We start from the raw sequence: 22,842 nt of genomic DNA on the forward strand, positions 1-22,842 counted from the left end.
TTTTTTAGCTACTGTGTATTTCTAGTGGATGTGAAGGTAACTTCTTATTGCTTTGAGCATTACTTTAGTATTACTAATGCTACTTGCTAATTACATGCTCATATTTTATTGGACACTGTTGAATAGGGTAAACTTTAAAGGGAAGTGACACAAGAGTACTAGATTTATGTATTTGTCCAGAATTAAGGGTGTTGTCACTTGTTCAATGACAGTTTCACAAAACAGAAAAATGCAACTAATTCAGGATGAGGCAGTAGAATCATAATAATGTAGTACAAGGTAGTATTAAAATTAGGTCTGCGTTTGTTTTATCTTAAACGTGTACCCTCAGAACCTGTACTACAGCAAGCAAAAGGAATTGCAGTCTGAAATTTTGCATACCAGACTTCAAGAAGTATGTAAGAGCAATCTGAGATTTATTTTTGTTTTTTAACCTATATGCCATATGTGGTGCTGAAGAGAGCTGTACCTATAAAGAATTGGATGAAAATCCTGTTTTCCTGTACTTACATAGTCAGTTTTCTTCTGCTGTAGGTGTGGTTGTTTCTGTCAGGGTATGGAGAGAAGTTTGTTTTAAAAATAGGAAAGCCTGACCCTGAGCAACAAAAATGACAAGGGTCACAAAGGGCAGGTGCAGTACCTGAGCCTATTTTTAACCCTTTTTGACTGAGTAGATGTTGATGGGAGGGGTGTCTTTAAGTTTCTTAGTTTTTGCAACCTTATAGTTGTGTTTTCACAATTATTTTTAGACTCATGTGTGAACTTCCTTTTTTATTGCAATAGTCTAAATATAGCGGTTTTTTTCTGAGTAATGCTGTTTTTATGCATTCTATGTTTTGTATTTGTGTGTGTGTTACTGCAGTTTTTACCACTATTCTGAATCAGTAGAAGAGTATTTTGGTCAGTTTGTACTACACTGTTAGTCTTTAAATCAACTAAAGTTGATCACACTTAGATGGTGCTCATCTGAAAATAGACCTCTCTCTTTTTTTTTTTTTTTTTAAGACTTAGTTTAGAAAATGAAGACTGTAAAAGAGCAAAATCTTAGAGTTGGTAGAGATTTATTTTTACCTTCCGTCTACTTGAAATGAACACAGTGCTAAATACTACTACGTTTTCTAGGCTTATTACAAAGAAAAATATATCCTCTGCTTGAAAAAACACACAACTTAATCTTTCAGTTTTTAAAAAATGTTAGACTTTGTGAATGTTCTTTTTCTTTTACCTGCAAAATGTCTGTGTTAAGCACAGCAATAGAAGAATTCTGAAGACATGCAGTGAGCAGAAAACTCGGCCAGCCCTCAGTATAGATGTGTGGCCTCATAGCCCTGTTAATGGTGAAGGTGATCTGAACTGCTTATGGAAATTATTGGTTGTGATCATGTGTAGGTGTAATTGTTGTTAGTGCAAATTTACAAGTAAAATAAAGACAAAATACACTTTACACTGCACTCAGTCTGTGTAAATTTAAGGCTGTTTGGTAACACGTGCTTTAGTCTTTTAGAGCATCAGTTAGCATTGTCATCATCTGTAGGTTTTCTGTATTTATGCATTTCTTATATTGTTCACAGTCTGGTATCTAGTTGCAAATCATTTCTGTATTACCAAATAGATGCCAAAGAGATGTGAATTTAAAAACTAACATGTATTGCATTTGGAAGACAAACTTAACCCACATACTTAGTATTTTCGTTTGATAGATGTTTTTCAGGTTGCGAAATTATTCTTTACACACATTTTTCTGAAGTAGTCTCAAACTTTTAATGTAAAGAGAAATGTTGCATTATACCTATTCTCGCAGGTATGTGGATAGCATAAGACTGTAGAAGTAATGAGTTTCGAAACCGTAGAGAAAATCTGCAGGTTTGTATATATCCAATGCTACTGTGCATGAAGGGTTGTACTACAAATTGGGGTTTAATTGTTTTCCTAATTTTCTAGTTATGTGATTTATTATAAGGCATTTGGATGCATAGGCATGCATCTCTATTTTTGGCAATGCAAGCATGGTAAGAACACTGAATATAATTTAATAAAACTGTAATCTCTGAAGGAGCACAAAGTGAACTAGGAGGGATTATATGAATGTAATCTTATATTCACAGTGGCATAACTGGCATAGTTGTTTGGAAGTTAAAACCTACTTGGTATGGGGTTTGTTTCTTTTGTCCGTTACTAGTATTGATCATTGTTTGCATCTTCACCTGAGTTTGCACACGTTGGAGTATTTGACTGACGGAACCAAACCTCATATATCACGTCTGCACAGTTTGAGTCAGAGTTCAAAATCGGAAGTATAACTTCTTGAAAATCCACTGTAACCAGCTAAATAAGCACTGTGAAGCTTAGCTAGCAGCTACAAGTTACATTTGCATGTTTTTCCTATTGTTTTCTTTATTCTGGCAATTGTGTATTATAGATTTACTGTGGGGTTTTTTTTCTCCTAATCCCATATTTAAGGTGAAACAAAGGCAGAATAATTTCAGCAGGGCAAATTCTGTCCTTTCCTGCTGGTTTAGGAACAAACTACTTCGAATGGGATTATGAAGACAGGAAATTCTGGGGCTGGGACCTCGCAGTATTGGGTAGCAATAGGAAGGGACACATATCTTTGATGTCATCTCTATTTACTAGAGGGTTTATTGTGTGGTGTTTGATTTTTCAGTATCTGGAGGAACTTGCTCATGCAGAGCTTTGATAATTGGCTTTCAGTCTATGCATATACTAGTTGTATATTCTTTGAGAGGAAGAGTAGGATGACTTTAATTCCAGAGAGGTCACAGAGGTTTTTGAAGGATAATTTGAACTTAAGCTCTGAATAAAGAAATGATAGAGGTGATGTAGGTTAATTAAACAATAAATTTTACACATGTTCATGGGAGTTTATAAAGCATATTCCAACAAGCAACATGTTATGCTGCTTGTTGTTAAAATGATTGAGAAGTTAAAGATTGTCTTGCATAGGAACAAACTAGATTTTGTAGGCATTAATCAGGAAGAACTATGTTGGCAGTTAAATTTTAAGGGATTCTTTGTAACAATTGCTCTCTGTTCACCTGGCTTAAAATCCTTTCTTCAGTAAGAATGTTTGACAGGAAGAAGGTATTCCTGCTGTCTCTTTCTCGAATTTTCCATTCTTTTCTTGTGCTATGATGATATACTACCCTGGTAGTTGTCCCAGTATGAACATTTATGAGGTTGCAGTATGAGCTCCATCATACACCTAATCCAACCAACCAACCAACAAACAAAATTTAAAAGTCTTAAACTAGGTCAGTTCTAGACTTGCAATATGGCCCCACAGGTGGTTGTGCTAAGAAGCTAGGGACAAGCTCTGCTGATTGTGCACAATTATATTATATTTGGTATTGATGCAATGTACCTTATATCATGAAATCAAAATCTACTAAAGTAAGACTCTAGATGATATTTCAAATGGTATTCCTGCATATTAGAAAGGCTACTGGAAACCTCAAAACACAGACTTACACTGCATCGTTTTACTTTGAGAAAATACATTAATAAATTTAATGGAATAATTGGCATGGGAAGGAAGTTTTCGGGGCCCTGGTGTTGGCCTGAATGTATTTATCTTAAAAAATGATTTATTTTAAAATTATATCCTTTTGTTGAATTTCAGGTTCACAGAACAATGACACTAAAAGACAGTTTCTTCTAGAACGGCTACTGGATGCAGTTAAACAGGTGAGAAATCCGATACATATTTCTAGAGTATACTTACTCTGAATTGTCAATACCAGCAGGAACTGCCTTTGCCCTTTTCTCTCCTCTTTACCAGACAAAGAGGAAATCTTGTCTTTCACTTAGTACTACTGAGTTTTTGTGTATGCTAGCAAACAACTATTATGCAGTATTTGTTTAAAATTCTTGTTTTCAACAAATTAGATTTGTATTATTTATATATATTATAAATATATTTAATAATATAGAATAGACATTATAAACACATATATATGTAATACTTAAGTGACTGAACTGAATTGTGATGTACTGCAAAGACATTAACATTTTACATTAGCAGCTTTTTTTCTTTACGCTAAGATTTTAGTGAATGGTTAAAATACAAGTAAAGAAGAGGTTTATTTATGTATTGGATGGCTATAAACTCTTGAGAAGGGATAGGCCAGGAATAGAGGCACTGGAGTGGCCCTGTATGTTAGGAAGTATTTTGATTGTCTTGAACTTAATGATGGTGACGATAGGGTCGTGTGTTTATGGGTAAGAATCAGGGGGAAGGCCAACAAGGCGGATATCATGGTGGATGTCTGTTACAGACCACCCAACCAGGATCAAGAGGCAGATGAAATATTCTATAAGCAGCTGGGTGAAGTCTCGCAATTGCTAGCCCTTGTTCTTCTGGGGGACTTCAACTTACCAGATGTCTGATGGAAATGCAGTACAGTAAAGAGATTCCTGGAGGGTGTGAAAGATAACTTCCTGATACAGCTGGTGAGTGAGCCAACTAGGGAAGGTGCCCTGCTAGACCTGTTGTTTGCAAACAGAGAAGGAATTGTGGATGATGTGATGGCTGGATGCTGTCTTGGGCATGGTGAGCACACAATGATAAGATTTTTTGATTCTTGGAGGAGTAAGGAGGGGAGTTAGTAAAACTGTCACCTTGGACTTCTGGAGGGCAGACTTTGGTCTGTTTAGGAGACTGGTTGACAGAGTCCCTTGGGAGGCAGTCCTGAAGGGCAAAGGAATCCAGGAAGGCTGGACTTGTTTCAAGAAGGAAGTCTTAAAGACGCTGGAGCTGGCTGTCCCCATGTGCTGAAAGACAAACCGGTGGGGAAGAAGACTGACCTTTGGCTGGAACTCAGGAAGAAAAGGAAAGTTTATGGCCTATGGAAGAAGAGGCAGGCTACTCAGGAAGACTACAAAGATTGCATGAGGCTATGCAGGAAGAAAATTAGAAGGGCCAAAGCCCAACTAGAACTTAATCTGGCTACTGCTGTAAAAGGCAATAAAAATGTTTCTATAAATGCATTAACAAGAAAAGGAGGACTAAGGAGAATCTAGTGACCAAGGATGAGGAAAAGGCTGAGGTACTTAGTACCTTCTTTGCCTCAGTCTTTTATAGTAAGACCAGTTGTTCGCAGGGTACTGAGGTGGACGACATGGATGGGGAGCAGAATGAACACCCCTTAACCCAAGAGAAAATGGTTAGTGATGTGCTACACCACTTAGATGCACACAAGTGTATGGGCCGGTTGGAATTCACCCAAGGGTACTGAGGGAGCTAGTGGAAGTGCTCACCAAGCCACTTCCCATCATTTATCAGCAGTCCTGGCTAACCGGGGAGGTCCCAGTTGACTGGACATTAGCAAATGTGGCACCCATCTACAAGAAGGGCTGGAAAGACGTTGTGGGGAACTACAGGCCTGTCAGTCTGATGTCAGTGCCTGAGAAGGTTACGGAGCAGATCATCTTGAGTGCCATCATGCGTCATGTACAGGACAACCAGGCGATCAGGCCCTGTCAGCATGGGTTTATGAAAGGCAGGTCCTGCTTGACTAACCTGATCTCCTTCTATGACAAGGACACCTGCGTAGTGGATGAGGGAAAGGCTGTGGATGTTGTCTAGCAAGACTTTAGTAAAGCTTTTGACACCGTTTTCCACAGCATTCTGCTGGAGAAACTGGCTGCTTATGGCTTGGATGGGCATACACTTTGCTGGGTGAAAAACTGTCTGGATGGCTGTTCCCAAAGAGTTGTGGTGAACGGAGTTAAATCCAGTTGGCAGCTGGTCACAAGGGGTGGTCCCCAGGGCTCAGGATTGGGGCGCAAGACTTTAGTAAAGCTTTTGACACCGTTTTCCACAGCATTCTGCTGGAGAAACTGGCTGCTTATGGCTTGGATGGGCATACACTTTGCTGGGTGAAAAACTGTCTGGATGGCTGTTCCCAAAGAGTTGTGGTGAACGGAGTTAAATCCAGTTGGCAGCTGGTCACAAGGGGTGGTCCCCAGGGCTCAGGATTGGGGCCAGTTCTGCTTAATATCTTTATCAATGATCTGGATGAGGGGATTGAGTGCACCCTCAGTAAGTTTGCAGATGACAACAAGTTGAGTGTGTTGATCTGCATGAGGGCAGGATGGCTCTACAGAGGGATCTGGCCAGGCTGGACCGATGGGCCGAGGCCAACAGTGTGAGGTTCAACAAGGCCAAGTGGCGGGTCCTGCCCTTAGGTCACAATAACCCCATGCAGTGCTACAGGCTTGGGGAAGGGTGGCTGAAAAGCTGCCCAGTGGAAAAGGTTCATACTCAGCTGAATATGATCCAGCAGTGTGCCCAGGTGGCCAAAAAGGCCAAGAGTGTCCTGGCTTGTATTAGAAATAGTGTGGCCAGCAGGACTAGGGAAGAGATTATGACCCTGTACTTGGCACTGATGAGGCCACATCTCGAGTACTACGTTCAGTTTTGGGCCCCTCACTACAGGAAAGACACTGAGGTGCTGGAGTGTGTCCAGAGAAGGGCAACAAAGCTGCCGAGGGGTCTAGAGCATAAGTCTTATGAGGAGCGGCTGAGCGAACTGGGGTTGTTCAGCCTGCAGAAAAGGAGGCCGAGGGGAGACCTTATTGCTCTCTACAACTATCTGAAAGGGGGTTGTAGTGAGGTGGGAGTCGGTCTCTTCTCCCAAGTAACAAGTGATAGGACAAGAGGAAATGGCCTCAAGTTGCATCAGGGGAGGTTTAGGATGCATATTAGGAAAAATTTCTTCATAGAAAGGGTTGTCAAACATTGGAACAGGCTCCCCCAGGGAAGTGGTTGAGTTGCCATCCCTGGACGTATTTAAAAGATAGATGTGGTGCTCAGGTATATGGTTTAGTGGTAACTTTACAGTGTTAGGTTAATGGTTGAACTTGGTGATCTTAAAGGTCTTTTCCAACCAAAATGATTCTATGATTCTATCTTGAATCAACATGAAGTTCAGCAGATAGAATTTCATGGATTGGATTCAATTTAGGAGAGCTTGGGAGGCAAAAGAAAGCCTTGAAAGGAAGGCAATGGTATGTTTTATAAAGAATGATTCTTCTGTAATTGTAGCACTGAGCTGAATAGGAGCAGTGTTTGGGTTTGTGGGTTTACATTTAAAACTCAAAAGTAGTAATTTTTACTCAATTTTAAATTTATTGAAGGACCTACAGGTGTGTTGTTCTGGCTAGCAAGAATATATTTGAACTGCAAGAGTAGCCCATTAGTGGAACATTATGCTGTAAAGCAGTTTTTTGTTGCAGGCCAATGCTTTATTTTGTACTGCTTCCTTTTTTTGTAGTGACTTTGTTTCTTATATGGAAATATTTCAGAATATTGAGTTTGTTTGTCTAACAGAATTTCTTAAAATCTGTTTATTGCAGTGTCAAATACGGTTTGGAGGAAGAAAAGAAATTGCTTCAGACTCTGATAGCAGGTAAAATAGTCTAAGAAACTTTTACCGTGCTTAGATTATGTATCATAATGACATAAAACACATGGCACAAAATACTTAACACACTCAAAAAACCCCCAGTTCCTTTTGTTTACACAAGTACCAACATGGGACTCTGAATTTTTCTTCTTGTTACAAATTTGACAGCTTAACAACGAGTGTTCTGTATGAAGTTACGAGTGTTTAAGTGGCTGCAGAGTTCATGACAAAGCATTGAATTCTGAGGTCTGAGCAAGAGGTTCGGAGAACTTACCTTCCCTAAAACATCTTTTAAAATAATTTTATTACCAATATTTCTTACCAATACACCTGTGTTTTGTGAAGCTTGACACTTAACTGTTAACTATGTTTGACACATAGTCATTAAGAAAATTTTCATTCTTGTTTTTTCTTATTCCTGACAATTTCTTATTTTTCTTCTTTTTCTGTATGAGAAATTGTTCCTTTTTATTATTGTAAGTCAAAAAAAGTAATTTAATTCCTATTAGTTGCTTTTGTTGTTGGATATGTCATATTGGTTTCTAAGGTGTGTAAGATGACTGGCAGACAGAAATTGCAATGCTTTTTGTGTCTTTCTCAGAATCTGTCCCATCAAAGGATCTTGGATAAATAAAACACCAGAATTAAATGCAGTTTTTTTGTTGTCCTTTTTCTTATGTCCTTGAAGTTCGACTCTGTCTTTTGGGGAGAAGTTAATTATCTGTTGACCATTTATAAATGATGCATAAAATTCTCCAGTCGCCCACCAATACAGCCTTTGAGAACAAGTCTAAGAGTGTGGTTTCATGACTTCTGGAAAACCAATGTAACAATTCATTTGTACTGAAGGGGTGGGGAGGGATCCTCTATCTTCTCAACATCCCTGACTTCAGTACTACTCCCTTCCACCACCTCTTTAAGCAATGCCTGTTGGTCATCCAGTCCCCTCTGAATTAATTTGATAAAAGAAGAAATAATGCAGAAGGATAGCTTTCTGCCATTTTGGTGAGTTGAATCAGTAAAACACCTGGTGAATGCTAGAGTTGCTGCAAGCAGCTAGAAGCAATGGGAAGGGCAGAAGAGGAGAAAGAAGCAACAAGGGATGAGAATGCAAACCCATCTCCTGTCAGGAGCAGCTTGTAACACAAGTCCTGTTCATTACCTGTGTGTGAAACTCAGGCAATGCTGCTTCATGGCAGCTTAAGCCTGCCTGACTTTTGGCTACTACTGTCATGCTGTCCTGCCCTTGGCTGTTTCAGCCCACAGTGTTTTGGGGAAAGACTTGAGAAATAGTGTTCTATTGAACTAGAATAGCGGAAACAGTTAAGTACAGGGTCTGTTCAACACAGGGTTTGTTGGACGGTAGCTGGTGTGAGGGAGGAAGCAAGAAGATGCAGGTGGGATAAAGGGATGGTGGGGCTGAAGCACCTAGCAGTTGGACTGGCTGTGCAGCTATAGCTGTTGGCACAGAAGCATCAACTAGAAATAGATTTTTAGTCTTTACTGTTTAGTTTATGTGAGACAATGTATTGGCGATGTTTGCCTTTGTAGTAGATTGTGTAAACTCAGCTAGAAGAAATTACCTCCTATGTAGAGTAAATTTTCTGGATCTAAAATTTCTGCTTTGTTGCTCAGTTTGCTTGAGAAACTGCTTTGCTGCAGTTGTTTAATAATTTGAGTGATGACCTTTAGTATATGTCTTCTGATAAACAGTGAGAGTTAGGATTCCAAAGATACAATGTTGGCCAAATTTTACTTATAAATATTTTCTTTAGAACTCAGTAGACGTGCTGAATAATGGATTATAAGTAGGCAGTTTCAGGATTAAAAAGGAAGTGGAAACCACATTAATGGATTTTTTTTTTCTCTAAATTCCATGGTGTTTGAGGTTGTTACTGTGCTAAATATTGTGAGATAATTTTGAAAATGCAGATAGCCTGAGAATTTAGATCAAAATCCAGTAAAATCTGTGACTGTCCAAATTTTGTTCTCCCAGTGGTTGTTTTTTTTGTCTCTGAGATTATAATTGTTCAGAGTTCTACTATGTCTATGTACACTAGAATTCTCCATGTTTTTCTGTGTTTTTTTTTATTTTACATACCCTCGTGATGCTGTCTAATAAATACACTATGTATATTGGGCATTGTATAATACCTGTTTTTTTTTAATTTATTTTATTTTGTTTTACTAGTGGCTGAATTTTCCTGTAAAATGCTGCACAGTTTTCTTGCTTTGAGTCTTGGTGCACGTGGATTTTTAATAATATGAGCTCTTTCACAGAACCTAGTTTCTGTTCCGCTTTTTCTAAATTGAAAAAGTCAAGTTCATTCCCCCCACCCCCCACGTGGTCATGTATCTGCTGGAATTTCCATTTTTGACAGCAGCAGGTTTTTTGGCAAAAAATTAATCACAACTGTTCTACAATCATCTTGAGTATTTGAATTATGTTCTGCTTTATTAGTAAAATTTTCCTCACAAAGTAAAATTTGACTAACGTAAATGTAGTGGAAAGCATTACATGTTAAAAGCTCTTCTGTCCAGGGCAGTTATGGTAAATATACCTCTTGTTCTGTCGGTATTCCTCCTGAGATCTTTTTTGTGACCCTGAATAGAACTCTGTACTTCTGGAATGCCAGGGCAGAGTCCTGAGCCACTTTGTCAACTGTTTTTATTTATTTGCTTGAACTTAGTTAAAGTATCTGTCCTTTCTTTTAGTAATCAGCTTTGGCAACCAGGTGACAACTCTCTCAAATCTCAAGTTTTAAGTATCGTTCATTTAAAGGCAAAAATTAAAATTAGAGAGAATAAAATTTCAAACAAACAGATTGCATTCATAGAATCATAGAATGGTTTAGGTTGGAAAGGACCTTGAAGATCATCGAGTTCCAACCCCCCTGCCCTGGGCAGGGACACCTCCCACTAGACCAGGTTGCCCAAGGCCACGTCCAGCCTGGCCTTGAACACCTTCAGGGATGGGGCCTCAACAACCTCTCTGGGCAACCTGTTCCAGTGCCTTACCACCCTTAAAGTGAAAAACTTCTTCCTAATGTTTAATCTAAACCTGCCCTCTTCCAGTTTATAGCCATTCCCCCTCGTCCTGTCACTACATGCCCTAGTAAAAAGTCCTTCCCCAGCTCTCCTGTAGGCCCCCTTTAGGTACTGGAAGGCCGCAATAAGATCTCCCCGGAGTCTTCTCTTCTCCATTCATGTCTATTTTACCTTAAGCCTTACTAGTCCCTGTAGGTTACAATAATATTCCTTCCTTTCACAGGCTGAATTTTAAAACTTTGCTGGTTTTACAATGTTTCTACCTGTATGAAAATTTATTAACTGGGTTATGTTTGGAAAAAAAAATCAGGAAATTTATAAATAGTATTGTAGAGAACAACGTAAAAATCTGAAGATTCAACACATCTACAGAAGAATCTTTCTATTTTAGCAGGTTAGGATGATTTTTCAAATTGATTGCCAGTTCTTCTGCATGTAATTTGTGCCCCAGGTTTGGACAGTCGTGATGAGACTGTGGGTGTAAGTAGATTATACTGTTTGCAAATTATGAGATTACGGCATACAAGGGGTCTTCCACTACATATAAGATAACGGTTCACCTTTACATTCTCTATTCAGACATTTGGAATAAACCTGCTGTATAGAAACATAGCTAATTGTTCTTTTCACATGATTTCTTTAAAAATTCTGTTGCAGAGTCACTTGTTTGTGTGCTCAGTTTGAAGCTGTGTTACAGCATGGTCTGAGGAGGAGCCGAGGACTAGCATTGACAGCAGCGGCGATCAAACAGGCAGCAGGTTTCTCCAGTAAAACTGAAACAGGTAATCTGTTAATTGTAACTATTCTATTTTAAAGTGCAAGCAAGTGATATAATTTCTAATGGCAATTTTAAGCAATTCACCAAATTGCAGACTGTTGGTAGCATACTTAATACTTGTCTCTCATTAAGCAGTGAAAATGGTTATTGCTTTCTTAATCTAGTTTAACTTTCATACCAAGTTTCTCTAGAAATTTAGGTGTTTGGAAAACTGCACTTCCTACAGTTCCACCATGAATGGTATAATTGGCAAATTTCTTTTGGATTATGGTAGGGATTGTGTAATTGTGCTGTTAAGTTTTTACTACATTTTCATTCTTAACCTTGTCTTACTCTGTTTTTTAACTGCCATATTTTATAGCATCAGATATGTTTAACTTCTAAGTATTGATGTAATTTTAAAAAAATTTACATTACTTATATTGGTTGGGTTGTTTTTTATTACTTTCTCCACATTTAAAGAAAAGGTTCCTTTATTTTTTGCCCTCTCTTCACCTTGAAGTTTCCCTTTTTTTTTGGGTAAAAGTATATGAAAGTGTTAATCTTCATCAGTTTTGTGTGGACTTTCACATGAAGTATCTTTTTTCTTAAACAGGGTACACACAATATAAAGAAATTTATTTTTGGCTTTTGAAACTCCATTAAGTGTAATATGTAACACATACTTTTTTTTTTTTTAAATATATTTTGTGTTACTGTAATAATGGGAATTTTGATATAATGGTGTTTTTAAATTGCTGTAACAAAAGACTTGTTTCCTGTGGATGATAGGGTGAAATGTTGGGTCTTCTGTGCTGACTTTCCTGGTAATAAGCCTCCACACTTACCTTTTTTTTTTGGGAGCTAAAATAACTATGTTTTTAGGCAAGTTAGTGAGTTTCCCATGTTTGCCTCTTTTACTTAGTAATGGGCAAGACTCAACACTCTTAATGAACAAGTAAGAAAAGTTCAGCTGTTTACACAATCTTTCCAGATTTTTCAGCACTCTGCTTTTTTCCTCCTTTGTGTGTGTTTGAAATTGGGGATTAGATACTCTGTGGTGTCTTTCAGCCTCTGGGGTAGTTTTCATCTCTTTAATGGGTAGTGATTTGGTTATCTGCTTTTTATCCCCCCAGCTTACAATTGAGTATCTTACACTTTGGTGCAAAGAATGTTCTCCCTTGTCATGCTCTGACTTATGCAAACAGTGTGTCTTTAAATGTGAAGACATTACATATAATTCTTATGACTTCTCTCTTGTATGTTAGTAACGTCAAGGGTGTATGAAATTTTTGGTCCTGTCTGATGTACAATGGTGCATCTCTGATACTCAGGAACTTAGAACAGTTTAGTTATATGTTAGCATGTATGTGTGTCTTATTTGCGGGCTTGTCAGTGAGATGATGTGGAAGAAGAGGAGAAAGTCAGGAAAGTTGTCTGTGGTTGGGGAATGAAAGAAGGAAGAAAACATCATTTTTACTCCTTAAGAAGCTTAAGCAATGTATGGAAGTTGAAGACAAAAACATGGACTCTTTGCAGCAAATTGAATGCTGTAAAGTGATTAAGAGAAGCTCTTTTTTTTTTTTTTTTTGTAATGGAAATTACTGGGTTCCACTTTGTATCTTTGTGAATTACGGTGTTTGGTTTTTATTTTTGTTTTCTGAAAGCAGTTGCAAAGTACTTCTATATTTTTATCACTTTCAGGCAAATGAGTCTGGTATGATTTATATTCCATTCTGTCTAACATAATCACAGGTGTCATCCTTTTCTTTAACATAGTGGAGTACTGCTGTTTAGGCTATATGTTCAGGCTTTGACAATTAAAAAAATAAAATTCAGCAGTGATTTTTATTTGAAATTTACAGATACTTCATGACAAACTAATTTAAATGGCTGTAAGCAATGTAGCATCATTTTGCATCTAAGAGCTTCAGTGTTTTACTTTGGGTTTCTTAAATGAAAATAGAAGTTAAAAAAACCCCCTCCAGTAGTAGTTCTTTGGAACTATGACTTAAAATCCTATTTAAAATATTTTAATTTTTTAACATATATTCAAGTAAACAAATTCCTAGCATCAGTGTGATTTGGTATTGGTTGATGGCATAGCCATTACAGGCATATGCAGCTCCTTTAATCTTATGTTAAGCAATCTAGACAAAACCAGCAAACAAAAAAACTGTATTCTGTCTTTAGCTTCTAACAATGTGAGGGTCTCTTCATTTAACTCAAGTTAAGGTTATGTGAGAATGCTGTAGTTGATGAATTGTTCACTCAAAATTATTAGGACATTGTTGTAGAAAGATTGTAGATAAATAAACTCTTCCATTGCCTCTGGCTGCTCTTTCTACTGTTTTATTAGAGATTACAGACTTGCTGAAACCTTTCTGTCAGTAGTGGCGGTAATAGTTCATAGCAGTGGTTTTTCTGCACTCAGTCAGAGGATCATAGGCTAATTCAATTTGCAGGAGTCCTCAGGTGGTCTGCAGGTGCTACAGAGATCATCTATGAGGTTAAACAAGGTTGCTGAGGGCGTTATCCATTTGGGACTTGAAAACCTCCACAGACTGCACAACCTCTTTGGTTGTTCCAACATTTGTTTGTCCTCATGATGAAAGAGTTTTTCCTTATATCCAGTCTGAGCCTCTGTTGTTGTAACTTATGCCTGTCTTTGTTGTTTGTAATTTATTTTGTCGCTTTTGTTTTTTTTTAGTAGTTCCGGTGCCGCATATTGCTATAGATTAATGTATATGCTTTGATGCTAACTGTAGGATAGTATTATCTGTTTACAGATAGGTAAACCATGGCAGAATTATGGATGTGGCTTGTTCACAGCCTCATGGCACACCAATACTAAAATGGGAATGCATTTTGAATTTGTCGTGAAGTCACAATATGTTTATAGTTTTACTACTTTGTGTATGGTAGCTTGCTTATGAATAGTAGGACATTGTAGAGTAATACTGAGGGCTAATATGGTAAAATTATTAGTTGCTGTGGTTAGAAATGCAAATGATAGACTAGGGCTTTTGGAATATAAACCTCATTTAATGATACTCTTGATTAAAAGTGAAAGAACTAGTGTTTCCAACTATAGCAAAGAATGTTCTACTATGAGAGACTCGTGACAAATATGAAACTGTTCTTTAATTACTTGACAGGACAGACAGTGAAATGCACAATGGCTGCACAGTGTAAATTGTTTTCTTTGCTTTTTTTTTTTTTGTTGCATAAGGCAGCAGTGAACCTGGCTTCAGATTCATCTCTGTGCTCTCAGCTTGACACATGACCACTGTTTGGTGCTGATTAATGATTGGTGGTATGGCAGTTATCAGAACTGGGATATTATTCAAATTAATATCACAGTTTTCACAAAGTGATTAATATTTGGGTGAATTGCATAGTGTCAGTGTCTTCTCTGCCTACAGTACAACTGTACAATTGTATTTTACTGAAATGAAAATGATCTTACTTCTGAATAATAAGTATTGGATTATTTGCTATGAAAAATAATGTCAATAGTTAGGCCTTTGAGTTTTATTTAATGCTACTCTCAAGAGAGTTTAGTCATTTGAAAATGCCACTTACATTACTGTTTTTTTATAAAGTATGTCATGGAGGGACTTAGAGTGTGAAATACTTCTACTTTATTTCCATTGGATAAGTTTTGATTAAAAAGTGATGATAATCCAAATTTTGAAGCTTTTCAAAATCCTTGATATCTGTAAATAATCACAATGCCAAGAAACACTTGAGTTTCACTCTCAGCACAAGGGGAAATCTGTTTATTTTCTTTGTTCCTGTACTATTTTCACTTCCTACTTTAGTATTGTTTTGAGCTTTAGCAAAACGGAAAAATGACTTTTATTGGTCACACGAAACAATGAAATCCTTACATTGCTATCATCTTGTTACAAATCTGGCATTTTAAGGAATGCTTTTTTTTTTCACATATACATGTGTTTTATTTTTGAGATGCAGATCAAATAAGTTGAAACCAAAGGAGCGGGACATACGATATTTGAATGCTTTTATTTGTTCAGTGGACCTCCTTATTGTTTGCATGTTAATGTGCCTGTGAGGTCCTAGTTCAGCAAAGTATACCTTTAGTTTTGCATCCTGCATTGTCAATTCAATGGTTCCTGTGTTTTGCACATTTTTCTAATTTAGAAGAGCTCTAGGTTATTCTTGACTAGCTGTCAGACATATTTGGCAGAACTTCTAGTTAATGAGTCTAACCTGCTTGTTATGTGTTTAGGTTTTTAAAATTATGTCATAAACTTTGCTAATCTAATGTTGTATTTGGCTTTCAGCAGAGATTAATAAAAAAGCCCATACTACAGCTGAGCATATTTCACCAAAAGAAGTCATAAACTAGTGAAAACTGGTTCAAAATCTGACTGCATGCTTTCTACTGAGCAGAAAGAAAAGCATCATGGATGGCATTTTCTTAAAATTCTTACTACATTTAAAAAAAAATTTAGAAAAGTGATAAGCAAGGAGTGTCAGGATCAATCTGTTTTCTCTCTTGTGTGAATTTTTATTCTGTGTCTTTGAGGAAATTTTTTATCCGTCTTTAAACATCTGCTTTATGCTACCTACATTGACATTATGATCAAAAGCTAACATAATATTTGAGGTGGTAGTGCACCATTCACTTATACAATAGAATTATTTTTCCTTTTTTGGTAACTTAGAAAAAATGTTGAGCAAAGACATTCATTAAACTGTCAAAAGGAGTACATACGTGTCTTCCTTGAGAGATTGATGTGTTTTAAATTTTTTTTGTAATTCTTGGGTTTCTCAGATTTTTTTTTTCTCTTGAAAAATATCCTGTTTGCCTTAAATTCAGTCTCTTAATATGTTACTAACTGTATAGATTAACAGCTTTCAAACCGTTCTAGTTATTCGAGCAATTCTGTTTATAAAAAACCAAAGCCACGTGAAAGTTATTGTTAATGTTATATTTTAAGATACTTTCAAGCAGTATGTATTTGATGCAATATTAATGACTAATGATTGCCAAACTATACCTTGTAATAATGATTTGAGTCTTTCAGATGAATTGCCTGATGTTTAGTTGTTCTTTTCACCCTGAGAAAATGTTAAGAGGTGAATTGTGATAAATATGTCCTTATAATATGTTGTTAATTCAGTTAAGAAACAGGAGTATGTAAAATACTAGGTGTTTTATTGGACGTTTACAATTACCAATGTAGATTTTTCTTACCTACAATTGAGAAATTGGAGACAACTGCAAAAAAACTTCTAATCAATATTTGGGAACAGGGCAAGGAAGGTATTTTAGTAGAAAAGGGATATTGTTGCCATTTAAATGTAACAGTTTTTGTTTTTAAAGTAACATACATTTGTCATTTGCATGTCTGCAAATTCTGGAGCTACCTGTTCCTTTGGACCTAGCTTCTAGCATTTCACAATCAGCAGTAAGATAGAGTTCTAAAGAATTTTTTTCCTTTGCATCATATATTATCAGCTGAATGTGTGAACCTGTTCTATGGATGAAATACAGCTTAAATGTGTTTTTACATTTGAAATCTATTTAAAAATGTAAGATAGAATTCTTTAATGTGTGTGTTTGGCTTTTCCAATGAAGTGAAAAGTTCCAAGTGCTTAAATAGCCTGAAATAAATAACCTATTTAACTGGATAGTTATATAAAGGTGGTAAATGATTCACCTTTATTCAAAGTTATGTACCATTACCTGCTTGTTTTATAAAATTTCACGTAAATGCATTCAGATATGAGCTTAGTGGGTTTTGGTGCATTTTTATTATTAGTAGTATTTTTATTTTTTTTTCATTCCAGAGCCAGTGTTTTGGTACTATGTGAAAGAAGTTCTGAATAAACATGAACTGCAGCGCTTTTACTCTCTGAAGACAATTACTACAGATACTGGTAGAGGTCGAGCTTGGTTGCGCTGTGCATTAAATGAACATTCCCTGGAAAGATATGTTCATATGCTCCTTGCAGATAAGAATCGACTCAGGTACTGTATTTTATATCTTTGTAATGCAGGAAATGTATTGACAAAAGTAGTACTGAGATTTAACAAAGCAAGCAAGCAACCAAAAACCACAGCTGTAATAACACACCATATTAATTGCTATGCTAGTGAAGCTGCTTAACCTCATACTTTTATTTTGTTCATTTTTGAGATTTTGGCAGCCATTAAGCTAATGACTTGTGCCTATATCAACATGTGACCTGAAACTGACTGAGAATATATGCTTCTATCCTCATTTTCATGTCCATCCTCTTTCCTAACTCCCTTCCCTATTCTTTCAACAGTTTTCCTCACTGAGACTTGACATCGTGCTTTGAGGTGCCCCCCTCATTCCATTAAAACAGCACAAAATTGCAGCCTTGATCTTATCCGTTCATCAGTGGTAATTGCCTGTTGCCTTTTGGAGGTGCTCATGCTGTAATGAAAAGCTCTGGTAGTCAAGCAATAGGTAGCTACTACTGCACATCCCTTGGAAGTGGTTTTGTACCAGTTTGTGAACCTTCTTGTTACAGAGTTACTGAGAATAACTTGCTATGCATTGGGAAATCCTAAGGTACTTTGGATGTGCAGAATGCCCCTAAATTCACACTTGACTGAGTCCTACCTTTTTTTTTTTTTTTTTTTTTTACCTTCTTCAGTTCCCTTTCTTTTTAAAAATTTGGGGTATTTTCCTTTCTTATCGATAACTAACTGTTGAGCTTGAGCAAGTCCAGTGGATTCAGCAGAAAGGCATTCTTTCCATTTGCATCAATTAATGGATGTACTGGATAAGATTATTGCCAGAACTGAGCTTGTTAATACCTCCTTTTTGTTTTTAGTCTGTTGCAGTCCTCTATAGCTTTCTTGCAAGACAGATTTTGATACGAAATTAAATAAAGATGAATGAAACAACAAAGGAAAAAAATCTGAAAACCATCACAAGGAAATTAGTGGCTTAGATTGCTATGTCAGTATTTACTCTGACTTGTACCAATACTTGCGCAGTGTCAGTATTGTCAGCACTCTCTGCACTGTACATTAAATATTATTTCTGAAAAGGCTTATCCTAGAATATTTAAGACTTCAGTGTTATCCAAATTCAAATGAAATTTACACTGTCAGTTTACATGCCCAATTTTTATCTCTTTTGGAAACTTTTAAATGCATCTGTCAAAATTGTTTAATATAGGTTGAGGATTTTCTTGCTGTCTGTTTTTATGTTTAGTTAGTTGAATGCTGATAGTAAAAATACAACATCCTGCTACTAAAAAGAACCAGGCTTAGAGCAACTAAATTCATGTGTTCACAGTGAAATTCATGTTAACTTTTTTTTCTTACATCCAAATTCCTAGTTGACTTAACTATTTAGGGTTATTGATGTGGTTTTGAACATTGAAACAGGTCACCGAATCATAGAATAATAGAATGATTCGGGTCAGAAGAGACCTTTAAAGATTGTCTAGTCCAGTCCCCCTGCTGTGGGCAGGAACATCTTTTACTAGATCAGGTTGGTCAAGATGAAGTGGATCTTTTTGTTTGTATTCATGCATTCTAATATTTTATAAAATGGCTTGGTAATTATGGTCAACTATAGTTATTTAAAAACTTATATATGCAGTATAGCAGTAAGTGTAGAGAAATATTGTGGCTGCTAATGTAGTATGAACCTCCTTGCCCTGAGTGGCTTTTTTCCCGTTAAAAAAATGCAGAGCTAAAACTGAAGATAAAATACTCTATAGCATGCCTTTGATAATTGTTTAGACAGTTCTGTGTATTTCAGGGCTTCAGGGAGTTACTGTGACATATAATTTGATTCATTGGTATACTAATTTTTCAGAGTTTTCATGTTTTTTAGAAGTGGAATATATGTTTATATAGGACTGCCTATTCTTTTTTTTTTTTTTTTTCCTTTTTAATTCTAGTGTCTTCTATGAAGACTGGTCTTTTATGATGGATGAAGAACGTTCTAGCATGATCCCTACTATGGCAGCTGGTAAGACTTTCTCTTAAATGCTACTGTTCCTGAAAAACGTCTTCATTTGGGTATTTTATATCTGTTTCTGGTTGCGAGGAGCTTCTCTAACACATTCTGCTTATGTGGAGAATGTGTTTCAAATGCACATTCAGGGTGAATAGTCAAAGTACTATACCAATTTATGCTATGAATGAATGAACTGTTAAAACACTGGAACTGGCCTTCCTACAGTTCAAAAGTCTTTCACATAAATTTTCTAACTCTTTATCAGTCAAGGCTAACTTTTTTTTAAAAAACATCTCACTTTAGAGAAAACAAAACTGACTTTTCTGACTAGAAAAGAGCAATGGTAGACTTTTACAGTAAGACCCAAATTATAGGTAAATACATAGAAGGAGAGTAAGAGTAAGGAATGATAACAGATAACTTACTTTTCTAGGATTTGACCCCTTTTCTCAGATACATGATCACATGCTTCATTCTGCAAGACAGGGTTTACAGGAGTTTTTGTTAATAGAATACAGGAACCACCAAATATTAAAGTTGCAGTGAAATGGGTTTAAAGAAAAGGTTATAAATAAACAAATTCACAGTATGTACTGCTTATTTAATGTGCAGCTGAACAGCCATCACGATGAATTCAGAACTGATTGCATCAGCGTGAGTATCATCTAAAAAGAATGAACGGTACATGAAAGAATAAGAATTCATACATGGAGAACTGTGGGATTTTTTTTTGGAAAAGTGTTTTCACATGTCATAATTTTGTTAATCCTTAGGTTCTATCTTCGTAACTTTTGTATGAAGTATATAGTGGGTTTTTGGTCTTTTTTCCCTTTTTTTTTATCTGAAGGTCTGAACTCCATTCTTTTTGCAATCAACATTGATAATAAGGATTTAAATGGGCAGAGCAAATGCACACCCACCGTGTCTGATTTGTTAAAGGAATCGACGCAAAACGTAACCTCGTTATTGAAAGAATCCACTCAGGGTGTTAGCAGCCTTCTTAGAGAGATAACTGCATCATCTGCTGTCTCGATTCTAATAAAGCCTGATCAAGACACTGACCCACTTCCTGTTCTCTCAAAGAATGTAAATGCTGGTAAGCATTTTTGCAATGTTAGTGCCATTCAGAAACTTGTAAAATATTCAAGTGTGTTTAAGTAACCTTTTCAATTAAATTTAATGCACTATTATGGAACAAAAACTTAAAAATAAGTGCACTGCACATACAAACTAGTTAAGTAAGAAATAAAAAGTATGAAATTTTTTTAGCAGTACTGGTGTGAATACTGGATGATAAATGTGTGTTTTAGCTTTCTTGTATCACTGTGAGAGGGAAGCTAAAACTATCTTACTGGTAAAGTGCTTTGCTTGTGATCTCAATCTCAATTTCAATTTCTTATTCATAAGATTATGCCTTGCAGTTTCTGATGTAATGATTTCTCATTTTAATATGATTTATTCTGGCATTTTATCAGTCATATGTCTGTTGTTATGTATCAGATACAAATCTTAGCTTGTATTCTTCTTCAAGCAGCGCCCATGTTTACAGGCTGAATTCCTATATGAAGTAGGTAATTACTACAAATGCAAATTTACTCATATGCTCTTTTTACCTTTAAATGTGATGGTGTTGCAACCAGTTTGTAGGATTATTAGTTACTGAAGACCCAAAGACTTGGGTCTTCAGTAACTAATGTCCTACTAAAGTCTTAATCTCTTATAATTTGAAATCAATCAGGCAAAATGTGATATTCATTATACATTTTGAGTTCCAAAAATAGCAAAGGAATATTTTATCATCGTTATTTCCAGAAGTTGAGCTGAAAGAATGTTTTGCTTTGTAAAGGTACAAAACTGCAGCAAGATTCTGGGATTTGTGTGTTTTTCAATTAAGAAACAAGGTTTGAGTTTAGACTTTAAGTTCGTTTTCTTATAGAAAAAGAAAAAAAAAGTAAAAATCACATGTGAATGCTATCTGGTAGGAGTAGAAGTTGAGATAAAATCTATTTTTTAGTGGCACTTAAAATAGTTTTTGTCTCAAAACATGGTTTCCAAAGCAGACTTGTGGTCAAGTTTTTGTTGTTTAGCACTCTAAATGATACTAAAATAGTAGGTGGTATTTGACTTGGGATAATTTTGTTAGTATAGAATAGGCTTGCAAGATGAAAGACTGACCATATGCTGCACATGACTCTACAACATAATGTATATCTATATTATGTATGTATATGTATAATACATAATGTAGTACATGTGTATACAGTACACGTAATGTACAACTTGCAACAAATTGTCACTTTTAAAAAAGTGGGTTTGTTCAAATGCCATTATATGTTGCGTGTTAGAGCAAGTTAGATGTTTTCATTAAGTCTATGTTCTTTGCTGGAATTCTATTTGCATCCACAATGGGCTTTAATATCCTCTTACTCTTAAAAGTACATTAATCTGTTTTTTGGACATATAACAGCTGGACTTGAATTAAATAAAATAGTTTAGTCCCAATGTGAGTTGTCTTGGTGAGTAAGTTTCTGATATTTCTTAGAGTACTTCAGCTTTGCAAGATCATTTAGCCTTATAGGCACATTGGAATTAGTGAGAATTGGTAATAATTTAAAAATAAGTGCTGTCACAGCATAGATGTGATGTAATCAGAGAGGATTTCAGTGTATTTCTAGACCAAGAGCTAATTAGCTGAGGGAGGGAGCAAGTTGCATTTCTTTTTGTGAAAACTGGCTAGTCAGTCTCCAGAATATAGACTAACTTTATTTGATTGTAAGTTGTGGATTTGGTGTTGTGAGTTTGTTCTTATAAATTTTTTTCTCCCCAAAAGTGTTTCATGTTTTCTTTGTTGTGTAGACATAGTCTGCAATATACAGTAGCCATATTCCATAGGAGAAAGTAACATGAAGGCTAACTTTTTATTTTAAATTTGATTCTATAAGTTTGTTGAACTCTTTTCCAGTTCCAATTGAATACTGCTATGAATGCACTCCAAAATATCTTCTAAAATCTGAATTATGTAAGGCATATAAAATAAAGATGGTAGTTCAAGTTCTAAAAGCTCACATGTATGGAAAGATAATGAAAAGGCTTGAACATCTAAGTGTTTTTTTTCTTTACTAAACTCATTTAGTACATGAATTCTTTTAAGAAAAAACTAAGTGTATTACATTGTTTCTCTTTTCTAAACTATGTAAACCTTTATGTTGCTACTAGATTTGAAATATAAAAAAGATCGAAAAAAGAAGAAGAGAGTGACAAATATTATCTCATTTGATGAAGAGGAAGATGAACAAAGTTTGGGGGATGCAACAAAGACTCTGATTACAGGAGAAAGTTCAGAAGAGAGTGTAGACAGATATTCAGCTTTTGGATTACCCTCATCTGAAAGCACTCTTGGAAAAAACTTGAACGGGAATGAAAGTAACAATTCATGGAAGAGCAATTCAGTATTCATGAATGGAGAGTATGAATACCAGAAACTAGATGTGAAGAGCATTGATGATGAAGATGCAGATGAGGATGAGCTATATGGAAAAACGTTAGGAAATAAAGGCACAGAATGTGAAACTGAAGCTTCTGAAAAGTAAGTAATGTTGCAGGAGCCAGTGGTAAATTTTCTATGCTT

At 36.0% G+C, this 22,842-nt stretch overlaps 1 protein-coding gene across 1 annotated transcript in view; it reads left to right on the forward strand.

The window, feature by feature from the left end:
• Positions 1-3,636: 3,636 nt before the first annotated feature.
• SNX29 (sorting nexin 29) overlaps positions 3,637-22,842 on the forward strand; it is a gene marked incomplete at its 5' end in the record, with an annotated part of 130,052 nt that continues 110,846 nt past the window's right edge. Inside the window, 7 exons of the mRNA XM_009886615.1 lie at positions 3,637-3,705; positions 7,378-7,430; positions 11,133-11,257; positions 17,056-17,236; positions 19,156-19,226; positions 20,062-20,310; positions 22,431-22,800. Coding sequence (XP_009884917.1) covers positions 3,637-3,705; positions 7,378-7,430; positions 11,133-11,257; positions 17,056-17,236; positions 19,156-19,226; positions 20,062-20,310; positions 22,431-22,800 — 1,118 coding nt within the window. The remainder of the gene's footprint in view (positions 3,706-7,377; positions 7,431-11,132; positions 11,258-17,055; positions 17,237-19,155; positions 19,227-20,061; positions 20,311-22,430; positions 22,801-22,842) is intronic.

The sequence above is a fragment of the Charadrius vociferus genome, unplaced genomic scaffold (genome assembly GCF_000708025.1).
Source record: "Charadrius vociferus isolate BGI_N301 unplaced genomic scaffold, ASM70802v2 scaffold46, whole genome shotgun sequence".
Taxonomy (NCBI): Eukaryota; Metazoa; Chordata; class Aves; order Charadriiformes; family Charadriidae; genus Charadrius; species Charadrius vociferus.